Source organism: Dermochelys coriacea, chromosome 27 (genome assembly GCF_009764565.3).
Source record: "Dermochelys coriacea isolate rDerCor1 chromosome 27, rDerCor1.pri.v4, whole genome shotgun sequence".
NCBI classification, from domain to species: Eukaryota; Metazoa; Chordata; order Testudines; family Dermochelyidae; genus Dermochelys; species Dermochelys coriacea.
In genome coordinates this window covers 328,871-340,236 of record NC_050094.1, presented here as the reverse complement: position 1 = coordinate 340,236, position 11,366 = coordinate 328,871, and the positions used below count along the sequence as shown (strand labels likewise).

Sequence of the window (11,366 nt, the reverse complement as noted above, 5' to 3'; positions counted from 1 at the left end):
AGCACCTGGGGTAGGTTTTGCGGGAAGCCCTTTAGGGTGTGCGCTCAGGGAAGGTTTTAGTGAGCATACAGAAAGGAGTTTTTTAGGGTGAGCACCTGGGGCGCAGGACCAGGTTAAGGTATAAGCACAATGGCCCTCTGCACCTGGAGTCATGTGAATCTCAGCTTTAATATATATAAATAATCATGTTTCTAGCTTTCCTGGTTGTGAAGAAAGTCTTGAAAACATGCGCTGAGCACGAACAATGCAGTGACAGCTGTCTGAGTCTGCAGATAGCCTGAGACAGTTGCTCTAAAAGGGGTGAAATGTCCTATGCATCCCTATGGGCTATTAACTCTGAAACCTACTGCTTTGGGGGCCCTGCCACCCTCCCACCTCTTCTGGGGTGACTGATGTTTGTAGGGTCCCCTCACACCAAGTCCTCTATTTGGGGAGGGGGGCAGGGTGCAAATACATCCTCCCTCCTATGGGGTGGACTTCTGCCCACCTGAACAGCGCTCGGGGAGGCCCAGTCTGTCCAAAGAGGAATGGTGGTGGGTTTCTCCAAGGGGCTCATAGAGGGTGTCCACTCCTACCACCACTCCAGCAGGCACAGGAACAGTGGCAGATCTAGGGCTCAAAGGCACCATTGATCTCCCAGGTAGGGGGTTGTCACCAAACCCATATTTCCCATCTAGCCCTTTCTTCTTCATCTTGGTTGCTACAGAACCCACTTGGCGGCTTGCCTGAGTCAATGGAAATGCAGCTGGCGGCCGGCGCTTACCTCCGATGGAGAGGATGACCACCACAAAGTCGAAGATGTTCCAGCCAATGGTGAAATAGTAATAGCGCAAGGCAAACATTTTGAGCAAGCACTCGCCCGTGAAGACGATGATGAAAATCATGTTGATGTTGTAGAGGATGTTGATTTTGGTTGGGCTTTGGTCGTCTGTTTCAACCATCATGGTGACCATGTTAAGACAAATCAGGACCATGATGATAATGTCAAAAGCTTGCTTTGTCACAAAGTCAAACACCAGTCCCTGACATTTGTTCTTTAATACATGGAATGTGGGTGAAGATGGAGGCAGAAGGGCAAGCCAGGAGGTGGAATGGACACACAGGGCACAGCGGAGAATGAAGACAAAAACAGAAAGAGAGAGAGAAACAGTGTTTAGAAGAGGACAGAGACCCATCCGTCTTATCCCTCGTGCAGTGTGATCATGCAACAAGGATGTGGGCCCAGAGCCTCGCATGGGAGTTAGGCACCTAAATATCTTTGAGGATCTGGGCTGTGCTGTCTGGAGATGCTGTGGCCCCCTCACCTGCTACTGAGGTCAGTGAGTGTTGCAAGATAAAGCCTTGCTGACACATGCCGATGTCTCATATACTATGATGTAATAATGACATGTCTCCCAAGCACCAGGCTCAATGACTGGGCCTCCCCACGATGGATCATTATTGAACCCTATTTAACGCCAGTTGTTCATCATGGCAAAAACGGGAAAGGTCATCATTTGAGTTATGGGGAGGGAATGTCTTTTAGTGGACAAAGTTGTGTGGTGAAAGAGACAAGTTTTCAAGCTACACAGAGCTGTGACACTCTCAGTACCTTTCCCAGACCTGAAGAGGAGCTCCATGTGGCTCCGAAAGCTTGGCTCTTTCACCAACACAAGTTGGTCCACTAAAAGACAATCCCTCCCCCACCTTCTCTCTCTAGTATCCTGGGACCGACATGGCTACAACAACACTGCAAACAGCATTTGAGTTATACCTTTTCAAAAAAGTCAGTCACAATTGTCTAATTATTAATTACCCCCATTTTCCATTCTAGGACTGTTAACAGCTGCCAGGAATAGTGCAAAGCTGGGGATTTTCACAAGAGCTGCCACACTGGGTCAGACCAACGGTCCATCTATCCCAGTATCCTGTCTCCAAGAGCGACCAGTTAAAGAGCTTCACAGGGAATGCACAGAACAGGCCAATTTTGGAGCGACCCACCCCTTGTCTTCCACTCCTGGCTTCTGACAGTCAGAGGTTTAGGGAGACTCAGGGCATGGGGTTGCATCCCTGGCCATCTTGGCTAATAGCCATTGATGGACCTATCCTCCTTGAACTGATTAATTCTTGTTTGAACCCAGTTATACTTTTGGCCTTCACAACATCACCTGGCAATGAGTTTCACAGGTTAGTTGTACAATGTGGTGAAAAAGTACTTCCTCCTGTTTGTATTAAACCTGCAGCTTATTAATTTTATTGGGTGACCCCTGGTTTTTGTATTGTGGGAAAAGGTAATTAACACTTCTTTCTTCCTTTTTGCTACACCAGTCATAATTTTATAGACCTATGTCTTATCCCTCCTTAATCGTCTCTTTTCTAAGCTGAATAGCCCAAATCTTTTAAATCTCTCCTTGTATGGTAGCCAGGCCAGACCCTTGATTACCTTTGTTGCCCTTCTCTGAACCTTTTCCAGTTCCACTATATCCTTTTTGAAATGGGGCGACCAGACCTGCATGCAGTATTCAAGGGATGGATTTAGAGAGTGGCATTGTGATATTTTTGTCTTGGTTTCTATCCCTTTCCTAATGGTTCCTAACATTCTGGTCACTTTTTTAACCACTGCTGCGCACTGAGCAGATGTTTTCAGAGAGCTCTTCAGTGACTCCAAGATCTCTTTCTTGAGTGGTAACAGCTAATTTAGACCAGTGGTTCTCAACCAGGGGCCCGAGGCCCCCTGGGAGGCTGCGAGCAGGTTTCAGGGGGTTCACTAAGCAGGGTTGGCATTAGACTTGCTGGGGCCCAGGGCAGAAAGCCGAAGCCCCACTGCCTGGAGTTGAAGCCAAAGCCTGAGCAACTTAGCTCTGCAGGGCCCACTATGGCGTGGGGCCCTAGGCAGTTGCCCTGCTTGCTATCCCTTAATGCCAGCCCTGGCTTTTATATGCAGAAAAAACAGTTGTTGTGGCACAGGTGGCCTGTGGAGTTTTTATAGCGTGTTGGGGGGGCCTCAAAAAGAAAAAGGTTGAGAACCCCTGATTTACACCCCATCATTAGAAGCATTTAACTATCCTTGGCACCTTTGAAAATCTGAACCTGAATGCTTGGCAGAGCCAAATGTGCTGCAATTCCCGAGGAGGTAAAAGGCCAGAGGTGAAATCCTGCTCCCAGGGAAATCAATGGGAGCTTTGCCTTTGGCTTCAATGTGGCCAGGATTTCACCCCATGCCCATGCCTGAGCAAACCCTGAGCATCATGGATTTTGCCACAAAACTCATTGGCCATGATGCACATCAAGCTGTAACTCTGACACATATCTGTGAGCGTCACATGAGGCTCACGCAGAAAGGAAAATACATGCACTATGAGAAATGACAGTTCAAAGATGGAGCAGTGACAGAATCGTGTTTGTAGAAAGAGAACAGTGGCAAGCCGTTTGGAAGTTTTAAGGGAAGGAAAACTTAAAGAAATCCAAACAAGCAAGTGATTTATAAAGCTGAACTAGAAACTGGTAACAGGAAAAGGAGATCTGGGAGATAGTGTCACAGGAATAACAATCTTTCACATTGCCCTTTTCATCAAGAGAGCTCAGTACAAAGCACATCAGTATCATTATCCCTATTTTACCAATGAGGAAACTGAGGCACAAGCCGGTGAAGTGACTTGTCCAAGATTGGCCAGCAGGCCAGGGTCAGAATTGGGACGAGAACTGGGTCTCCTGAGCCCTGGTGACTGTTCTAGCCACTAGGCCACATTGCCTCTTCCCCTTACAGACCTGATGGACTCAGCCAGATTCAAAATTCAAAGAAAGTGGCATTTTTAAAACCGCTGTCACTCTCACCATTCCAACAAACCAAGGGGCTGTGCTCGTGGTCCCAGCAGGGCCCTTCTGTCCTAGCAGCATTTGAAATGGCTAGGAACACTGACTAGGGGCCCTATAAAGGTAGCCAGCCAGTCAGGCAGCGGCACAGACAGCTGCAGCGGCACAGGAGCTAGCAAACAGAGCTCTAAACAGGGGAGTTTGAGTGGGAGTTTGCAAGGGGAGTTTGGCTTGTGGTGCTTGTTTGGGGTTTGCTTTTGCTGGGGGGGGTGGTCTTTTTGGTGTGGCTTGTGTTTCCCAGATTAACAGGATTTAGGTGGGAAGGAGATGACAGATACAGAGGAAGCTGTGGGAGTGACTCCTGCAGTGAAAGACACATTGAGGATGACTGGATGTGGAAGCTGTGGTATGTACATGATCCTGGAGGGGGGAACCGGTAAGAGTTTTGTCTGCATGAAATGCTGTCTGATAGAGCTGATGGAGGAAAAGATCCGAGGTTTGGAGATGCAGGTAGAAAGTCTCGTTGAGTTTAGGAAGGGGTTTGAGCAGATGATGGAGCAAAGATATGAGGTATCTGAAGGGAAAAGCTCAGACTCTCGGATGGAAGCAGGGCTGGGGAATTTTGAGGAGAGACTGGATGAGGAAAGTGGTCAGTGGAAACATGTGACTCAAAGAACCAGGCAGAGAAAAAGACGGGCTAGTGAAGAAGAAATAGAGCTTAGGAACAGGTTTGCAGAGTTGGAAAATGAAGAAGGGGCTCAGCAGGTAGTCGCTGAAGGTGGAAGGGTAAGGAAGAAGAGAAGAGAGGCTAGCCCTATAGAAAAAGGAGAAGAGTCAAGGGAGACTACACCAAATATAGGTGTATAGGTCTAGAGCACATGACTTATGAGGAGAGGCTGAGGGAGCTGGGATTGTTTAGTCTGCAGAAGAGAAGAATGAGGGGGGATTTGATAGCTGCTTTCAACTACCTGAAAGGGGGTTTCAAAGAGGATGGCTCTAGACTGTTCTCAATGGTAGCAGATGACAGAACGAGGAGTAATGGTCTCAAGTTGCAATGGGGGAGGTTTAGATTGGATATTAGGAAAAACTTTTTCACTAAGAGGGTGGTGAAACACTGGAATGCGTTACCTAGGGAGGTGGTAGAATCTCCTTCCTTAGAGGTTTTTAAGGTCAGGCTTGACAAAGCCCTGGCTGGGATGATTTAACTGGGACTTGGTCCTGCTTTGAGCAGGGGGTTGGACTAGATGACCTTCTGGGGTCCCTTCCAACCCTGATATTCTATGATTCTATGATTCTATTCTATGAAATATGAGCCCCAGGAGGATACAGGATGGGTTGAAGAGAATTGTAAGGGAAAATAGGAATGGAAAGAACTTGCAGCCAGAGGGAACAGGGGAGAGACTGGAGAATAGCACTGTCACCAGGAAAAGGCAGGTCTATGTGATCGGGGACTCTTTATTGAGAAGAATAGACAGGCCTGTAACTAGAGCTGATCCTGAGAATAGAAGGGTGTGCTGTCTTCCGGGTGCTAAGATAAGGGATGTAGACCTGAGGTTGAAAAGGATCCTCAAGGGAGCGGGAAAGAATCCCCTAATTATCCTTCATGTGGGAACAAATGATACAGCCAGATTCTCGCTGGAAAGTATCAAGGGAGACTATGCTAGGCTGGGGAAGACGCTTAAGGAAATTGAGGCTCAGGTGATCTTTAGCGGGATCCTTCCTGTTCCTAGAGAAGGGCAACAAAGGTGTGACAAGATTATGACTGTCAACAGATGGTTTAGGCAGTGGTGCTATAAGGAGGGCTTTGGGATGTATGGCCACTGGGAGGCATTCACGGACAGAGGTCAGTTCTCTCGGGATGGACTTCATCTGAGTAGGGAAGGAAATAGACTTTTAGGATCAAGGCTGGCACAACTGATAAAGAGAGCTTTAAACTAGGAATTGGGGGGAGATGGATGGGAGATGTCCGGAAAATCTCCACGCCAGATTTTAGCATTGAGAGGGAAGAAGATGAAGTAAGAAAGGATACAGCCATGGGTAGGAGAATGTATATAAGGAGCGAGGGCGGTGTGGATACTAGTCTAATAGGTTATAATGGCTGTAGAATGACTGTGCCTAATAGGGTACAAAATGTGAGCGAGGCCAAACAGCAAAAATTAAGATGTTTATACACCAATGCGAGGAGTCTAGGTAACAAAATGGAGGAACTAGAGCTACTGGTGCAGGAAGTGAAACCAGATATTATAGGGATAACAGAAACATGGTGGAATAGTAGTCATGACTGGACTACAGGTATTGAAGGGTATGTGCTGTTTAGGAAAGACAGAAACAAAGGTAAAGGGGGTGGAGTAGCATTGTATATCAACGATGAGTTAGAATGTAAAGAAATAAGAAGCGATGCAATGGATAAGACAGAGTCTGTCTGGGCAAAAATCACATTGGGGAAGAAAACTAGTAAAGCCTCTCCTATGATAGTGCTTGGGGTGTGCTATAGACCTCCGGGATCTAATTTGGTTATGGATAGAGCCCTTTTTGATGTCTTTATTAAAGTAAATACTAATGGAAACTGCGTGATCATGGGAGACTTTAACTTCCCAGATATAGACTGGAGGACCAGTGCTAGTAATAATAATAGGGCTCAGATTTTCCTAGATGTGATAGCTGATGGATTCCTTCAACAAGTAGTTGCTGAACCGACTAGAGGGGATGCCATTTTAGATTTAATTTTGGTGAGTAGCGAGGACCTCATAGAAGAAATGGTTGTAGGGGACAATCTTGGCTCAAGTGATCATGAGCTAATTCAGTTCAAACTAAATGGAAGGATTAACAAAAATAAATCTGCAACTAGGGTTTTTGATTTCAAAAGGGCTGACTTTCAAAAATTAAGGCAATTGGTTAGGGAAGTGGATTGGACTGAAGAACTTATGGATCTAAAGGCAGTTGAGGCCTGGGATTACTTTAAATCAAAACTGCAGAAGCTATCGGAAGCCTGTATCCCAAGAAAGGGGAAAAAATTCATACGAAGGAGTTGTAGACCAAGCTGGATGAGCAAGCATCTTAGAGAGGTGATTATGAAGAAGCAGAATGCATACAGGGAGTGGAAGATGGGAGGGATCAGCAAGGAAACCTACCTAATTGAGGTCAGAAGATGTAGGGATAAAGTCAGAGAGGCTAAAAGTCGAGTAGAGTTGGACCTTGCAAAGGGAATTAAAACCAATAGTAAAAGGTTCTATAGCCATATAAATAAGAAGAAAACTAAGAAGGAAGAAGTGGGGCCGCTTAACACTGAGGATGGAGCGGAGGTTAAAGATAATCTAGGCATGGCCCAATATCTAAACAAATACTTTGCCTCAGTCTTTAATAAGGCTAAAGAGGATCTTGGGGATAATGGTAGCATGACAAATGGGAAGGAGGATATAGAGGTAGATATTACCATATCAGAGGTAGAAGCGAAACTGAAACAGCTTAATGGGACTAAATCGGGGGGCCCAGATAATCTTCATCCAAGAATATTAAAGGAATTGGCACCTGAAATTGCAAGCCCATTAGCAAGAATTTTTAATGAATCTGTAAACTCAGGAATAGTACCGAATGATTGGAGAATTGCTAATATAGTTCCTATTTTTAAGAAAGGAAAAAAAGTGATCCGGGTAACTACAGGCCAGTTAGTTTGACATCTGTAGTATGCAAGGTCCTGGAAAAAATTCTGAAGGAGAAATTAGTTAAGGACATTGAAGTCAATGGTAAATGGGACAAAATACAACATGGTTTTACAAAAGGTAGATCGTGCCAAACCAACCTAATCTCCTTTTTTGAAAAAGTAACAGATTTTTTAGATAAAGGAAATGCAGTGGATCTAATTTACCTAGATTTCAGTAAGGCATTTGATACCGTGCCACATGGGGAATTATTAGTTAAATTGGAGAAGATGGGGATCAATATGAACATCAGAAGGTGGATAAGGAATTGGTTAAAGGGGAGACTGCAACGGGTCCTACTGAAAGGCGAACTGTCAGGTTGGAGGGAGGTTACCAGTGGAGTTCCTCAGGGATCGGTTTTGGGACCAATCTTATTTAATCTTTTTGTTACTGACCTTGGCACAAAAAGTGGGAGTGTGCTAATAAAGTTTGCAGATGATACAAAGCTGGGAGGTATTGCCAATTCAGAGAAGGATCGGGATATTATACAGGAGGATCTGGATGACCTTGTAAACTGGAGTAATAGTAATAGGATGAAATTTAATAGTGAGAAGTGTAAGGTTATGCATTTAGGGATTAATAACAAGAATTTTAGTTATAAGATGGGGACGCATCAATTAGAAGTAACGGAAGAGGAGAAGGACCTTGGAGTATTGGTTGATCATAGGATGACTATGAGCTGCCAATGTGATATGGCTGTGAAAAAAGCTAATGCGGTTTTGGGATGCATCAGGAGAGGCATTTCCAGTAGGGATAAGGAGGTTTTAGTACCGTTATACAAGGCACTGGTGAGACCTCACCTAGAATACTGTGTGCAGTTCTGGTCTCCCATGTTTAAAAAGGATGAATTCAAACTGGAGCAGGTACAGAGAAGGGCTACTAGGATGATCCGAGGAATGGAAAACTTGTCTTATGAAAGGAGACTTAAGGAGCTTGGCTTGTTTAGCCTAACTAAAAGAAGGTTGAGGGGAGATATGATTGCTCTCTATAAATATATCAGAGGGATAAATATAGGAGAGGGAGAGGAATTATTTAAGCTCAGCACCAATGTGGACACAAGAACAAATGGGTATAAACTGGCCACCAGGAAGTTTAGACTTGAAATCAGACGAAGGTTTTTAGCCATCAGAGGAGTGAAGTTTTGGAATAACCTTCCAAGGGAAGCAGTGGGGGCAAAAGATCTATCTGGTTTTAAGATTCTACTCGATAAATTTATGGAGGAGATGGTATGATGGGATAATGGGATTTTGGTAAGTAACTGATCTTTAAATATTCAGGGTAAATAGGCCAAATCCCCTGAGATGGGATATTAGATGGATGGGATCTGAGTTACTATAGAAAATTCTTTCCTGGGTATCTGGCTGGTGAATCTTGCCCATATGCTCAGGGTTTAGCTGATTGCCATATTTGGGGTCGGGAAGGCATTTTCCTCCAGGGCAGATTGGAGAGGCCCTGGAGGTTTTTCGCCTTCCTCTGTAGCATGGGGCATGGTTGACTGGAGGGAGGCTTCTCTGCTCCTTGAAGTTTTGAACCATGATTTGAGGACTTCAATAGCTCAGACATGGGTGAGGTTTTTCATAGGAGTGGTGGGTGACATTCTGTGGCCTGCGCTGTGCAGGAGGTCGGACTAGATGATCAGAGTGGTCCCTTCTGACCTTAGTATCTATGAAACACCTAACACGCTCAGCGTGCGCACTCCAGCATGTCCTGCCAGATGCCCACACATCCTGGCTTGGCCTCTAGAACAGCATGGGCCAAATTGGTTTTATCTGATTTGCGGGTTTTGACCCTTCTGGGGGGAAGCTGCCTGCTCCCCCACAAGTGCTCCCTGATCCCCTTGGCTGCTCAGAAGGGTCACCACATACCTTCCCCTGTCTCCTGGGCTGGGGGAGCTGCCTCTCCACTGCTAGCCATTGCCCTCCATTATCACTGCCCTGCATCCTCCCCACATCTTTCTTCCTCCCTCTCGCCTAGGAACCTCGGGCAGGGGGATGGAATCACCTGGGCCGGATGGTAACCAGGGCATGGGGCGAACACTCGGTGCTTGTGAAAAGGGCTACGGGACGACGGGTGGGCAGGATGCTGCGGGCACGTCTCAGCAGGAGAGCTCTAGCACCATGGGGGGCCATGGGGAAACCCCCCACCTAATGGACTCAGCATTTCCTGAGAGGTTTCCTCTTCACAGGGCTGATTCTGAGAGATGCTGAGTGCCCCCGACCCCGATGCGCTGAGCACGGTCAGCTCCCAGCGAGGAAGTCAGTCCTTGGCACTTCTCAGGGTCAGGTGCTTGGTAAGTACTCAAGCAAGTACTCAGGGTACCTGGGTAAGTACTCAGGGTCAGGTCCTGGCCCCTGGGGTGTAAGCCCTCAGTTAGAAGCAGTTCTCATGTAGTCAGAGCAGGAGACCATAACAAAAAGAAAGCAGTCTATGATGCATTAAATACTCCACTAGTACGGTATGGTTGAAGGGCTTGGGTTCCCAGGGTGCTCGCCCAACGTGCTGCCTCTCTGAAACTCCAGTCCTGGCTGCTCGTTGCCAGATGTAAAAACACAGGAGCTCTTTGTGGAGCGATAACAGTGATCTGAGATGCATCACAAAACCTGATCCCCCCGCTGGACACCTGGCCCCGGCTCATGCTTGTCAGCACCATTTCTGTTTCTAAACACCCCCTCCCACTAGCTCTCAAATACTTTTAACGTGTCATACATGCGGCCTGGGGATTGGCTTCTGGGGCTTCTTTGATCCAAGCTTTTTCATGGCGTTGTAGTATTTCTTCTGCTCCTCCGTCATGAAGATGTCCTTCCCTCCAAAGTATAAAAGGAATCGCCATTATTAGATTTGGATACATTTTGGTTTTTAACAAGCATCTGCACCAGCTTCCAGTAACACTGGGAGGAATTTGCTGCTCCTGGCAAGTCTTGGGGCTTGGCTACACTACAAAATTAAGTCGACTTACGTTGATGTACAGCTACTGCAGTAATTAAAGCAGTGGTTCATGTCCACACTATGCTTCTTCTGTCAGTGGTGCATGTCCTCCCAGGAGTGCTTCTACTGACTGAAGGGATGCATTGTGGGGTACTGACAGCTGGAGTCTCGCTGCCCCACCTGTCAGCCGGGCGTGAGGTTCACAGTTGCCCCCTGCCCAGGTGCTGACAGCCAGCAGGCGATGTAAATAACACAATGTCTACACGGACACTGCATCGCCCTGACTACATTGATCTAAGCGCTACACCTCTCGCGGGGGTGGAGTTATTAGGTCGGGGTAGTGGGTGGCTTACATTGCCAGGAACACCGTTGTAGTGTAGACACTGACACAGTGAGATTGACGTTAGCTGCCTTACGCCCACGCAGCTCTGCAGTGTAGACCAGGCCTTGCTCTGCTGGGGGCAGCTTCTTCTCAAGTTCAGACTCCCTGTCCTCTGTCTTCTAGAGTCTTTTCTGCCCTGCTTTTCTTTACTCCACCCAGGAATGGAGCTGGCTTTAACTGCAGCCATGTTTTAGCCAGAGCTACTCGCAGTGGCTCATGTCTCTTTCCTTGGAGGATCCCACCAGCTCAGCAAACCCTGCTGGCTCCTGAATCCCAGCTTCCCTGGTGCTTCCTAGCCTGTCTGGAGTTCCCCATAATCCTCTAGGTCTTTTCCTAATGGAAGCAGCTCAGCGTCATCACCCATCACCCGGCCCCTCCCTCCCCGCTCCGAGTTTCCTTAAGAGGGGCAGGGGTTGCCCATGGTTCCCACCCCTGGAATCTGGGATTCACTCTGAGACCAGCTGGAGTGCAGGGGATCCATGGGTGCTATGGCACCATCCTCCTAGGGGCTCAGTGTCTCCACAACAACCCTGAGTCCCAGGCCCCTGCCCCCACAGCGACCCCAGCAG

The 11,366-nt window shown here is 47.1% G+C and overlaps 1 protein-coding gene and 1 long non-coding RNA gene across 2 annotated transcripts in view; one reads left to right on the top strand and one right to left on the bottom strand.

Annotated features, from left to right (window-relative positions):
* LOC122457597 overlaps nucleotides 1-2,111 on the top strand; it is a 41,277-nt gene extending 39,166 nt beyond the window's left edge. Inside the window, exon 3 of the long non-coding RNA XR_006277225.1 lies at nucleotides 1,814-2,111. This is a non-coding gene — a long non-coding RNA (uncharacterized LOC122457597). The remainder of the gene's footprint in view (nucleotides 1-1,813) is intronic.
* Nucleotides 1-11,366, bottom strand: part of SCN4A (sodium voltage-gated channel alpha subunit 4) — a 132,037-nt gene that overhangs the window by 2,570 nt on the left and 118,101 nt on the right. Inside the window, exons 23-24 of the mRNA XM_038385508.2 lie at nucleotides 10,197-10,301; nucleotides 764-1,034 (exon numbers count right to left, since the gene is read on the bottom strand). Coding sequence (XP_038241436.1) covers nucleotides 764-1,034; nucleotides 10,197-10,301 — 376 coding nt within the window. The remainder of the gene's footprint in view (nucleotides 1-763; nucleotides 1,035-10,196; nucleotides 10,302-11,366) is intronic.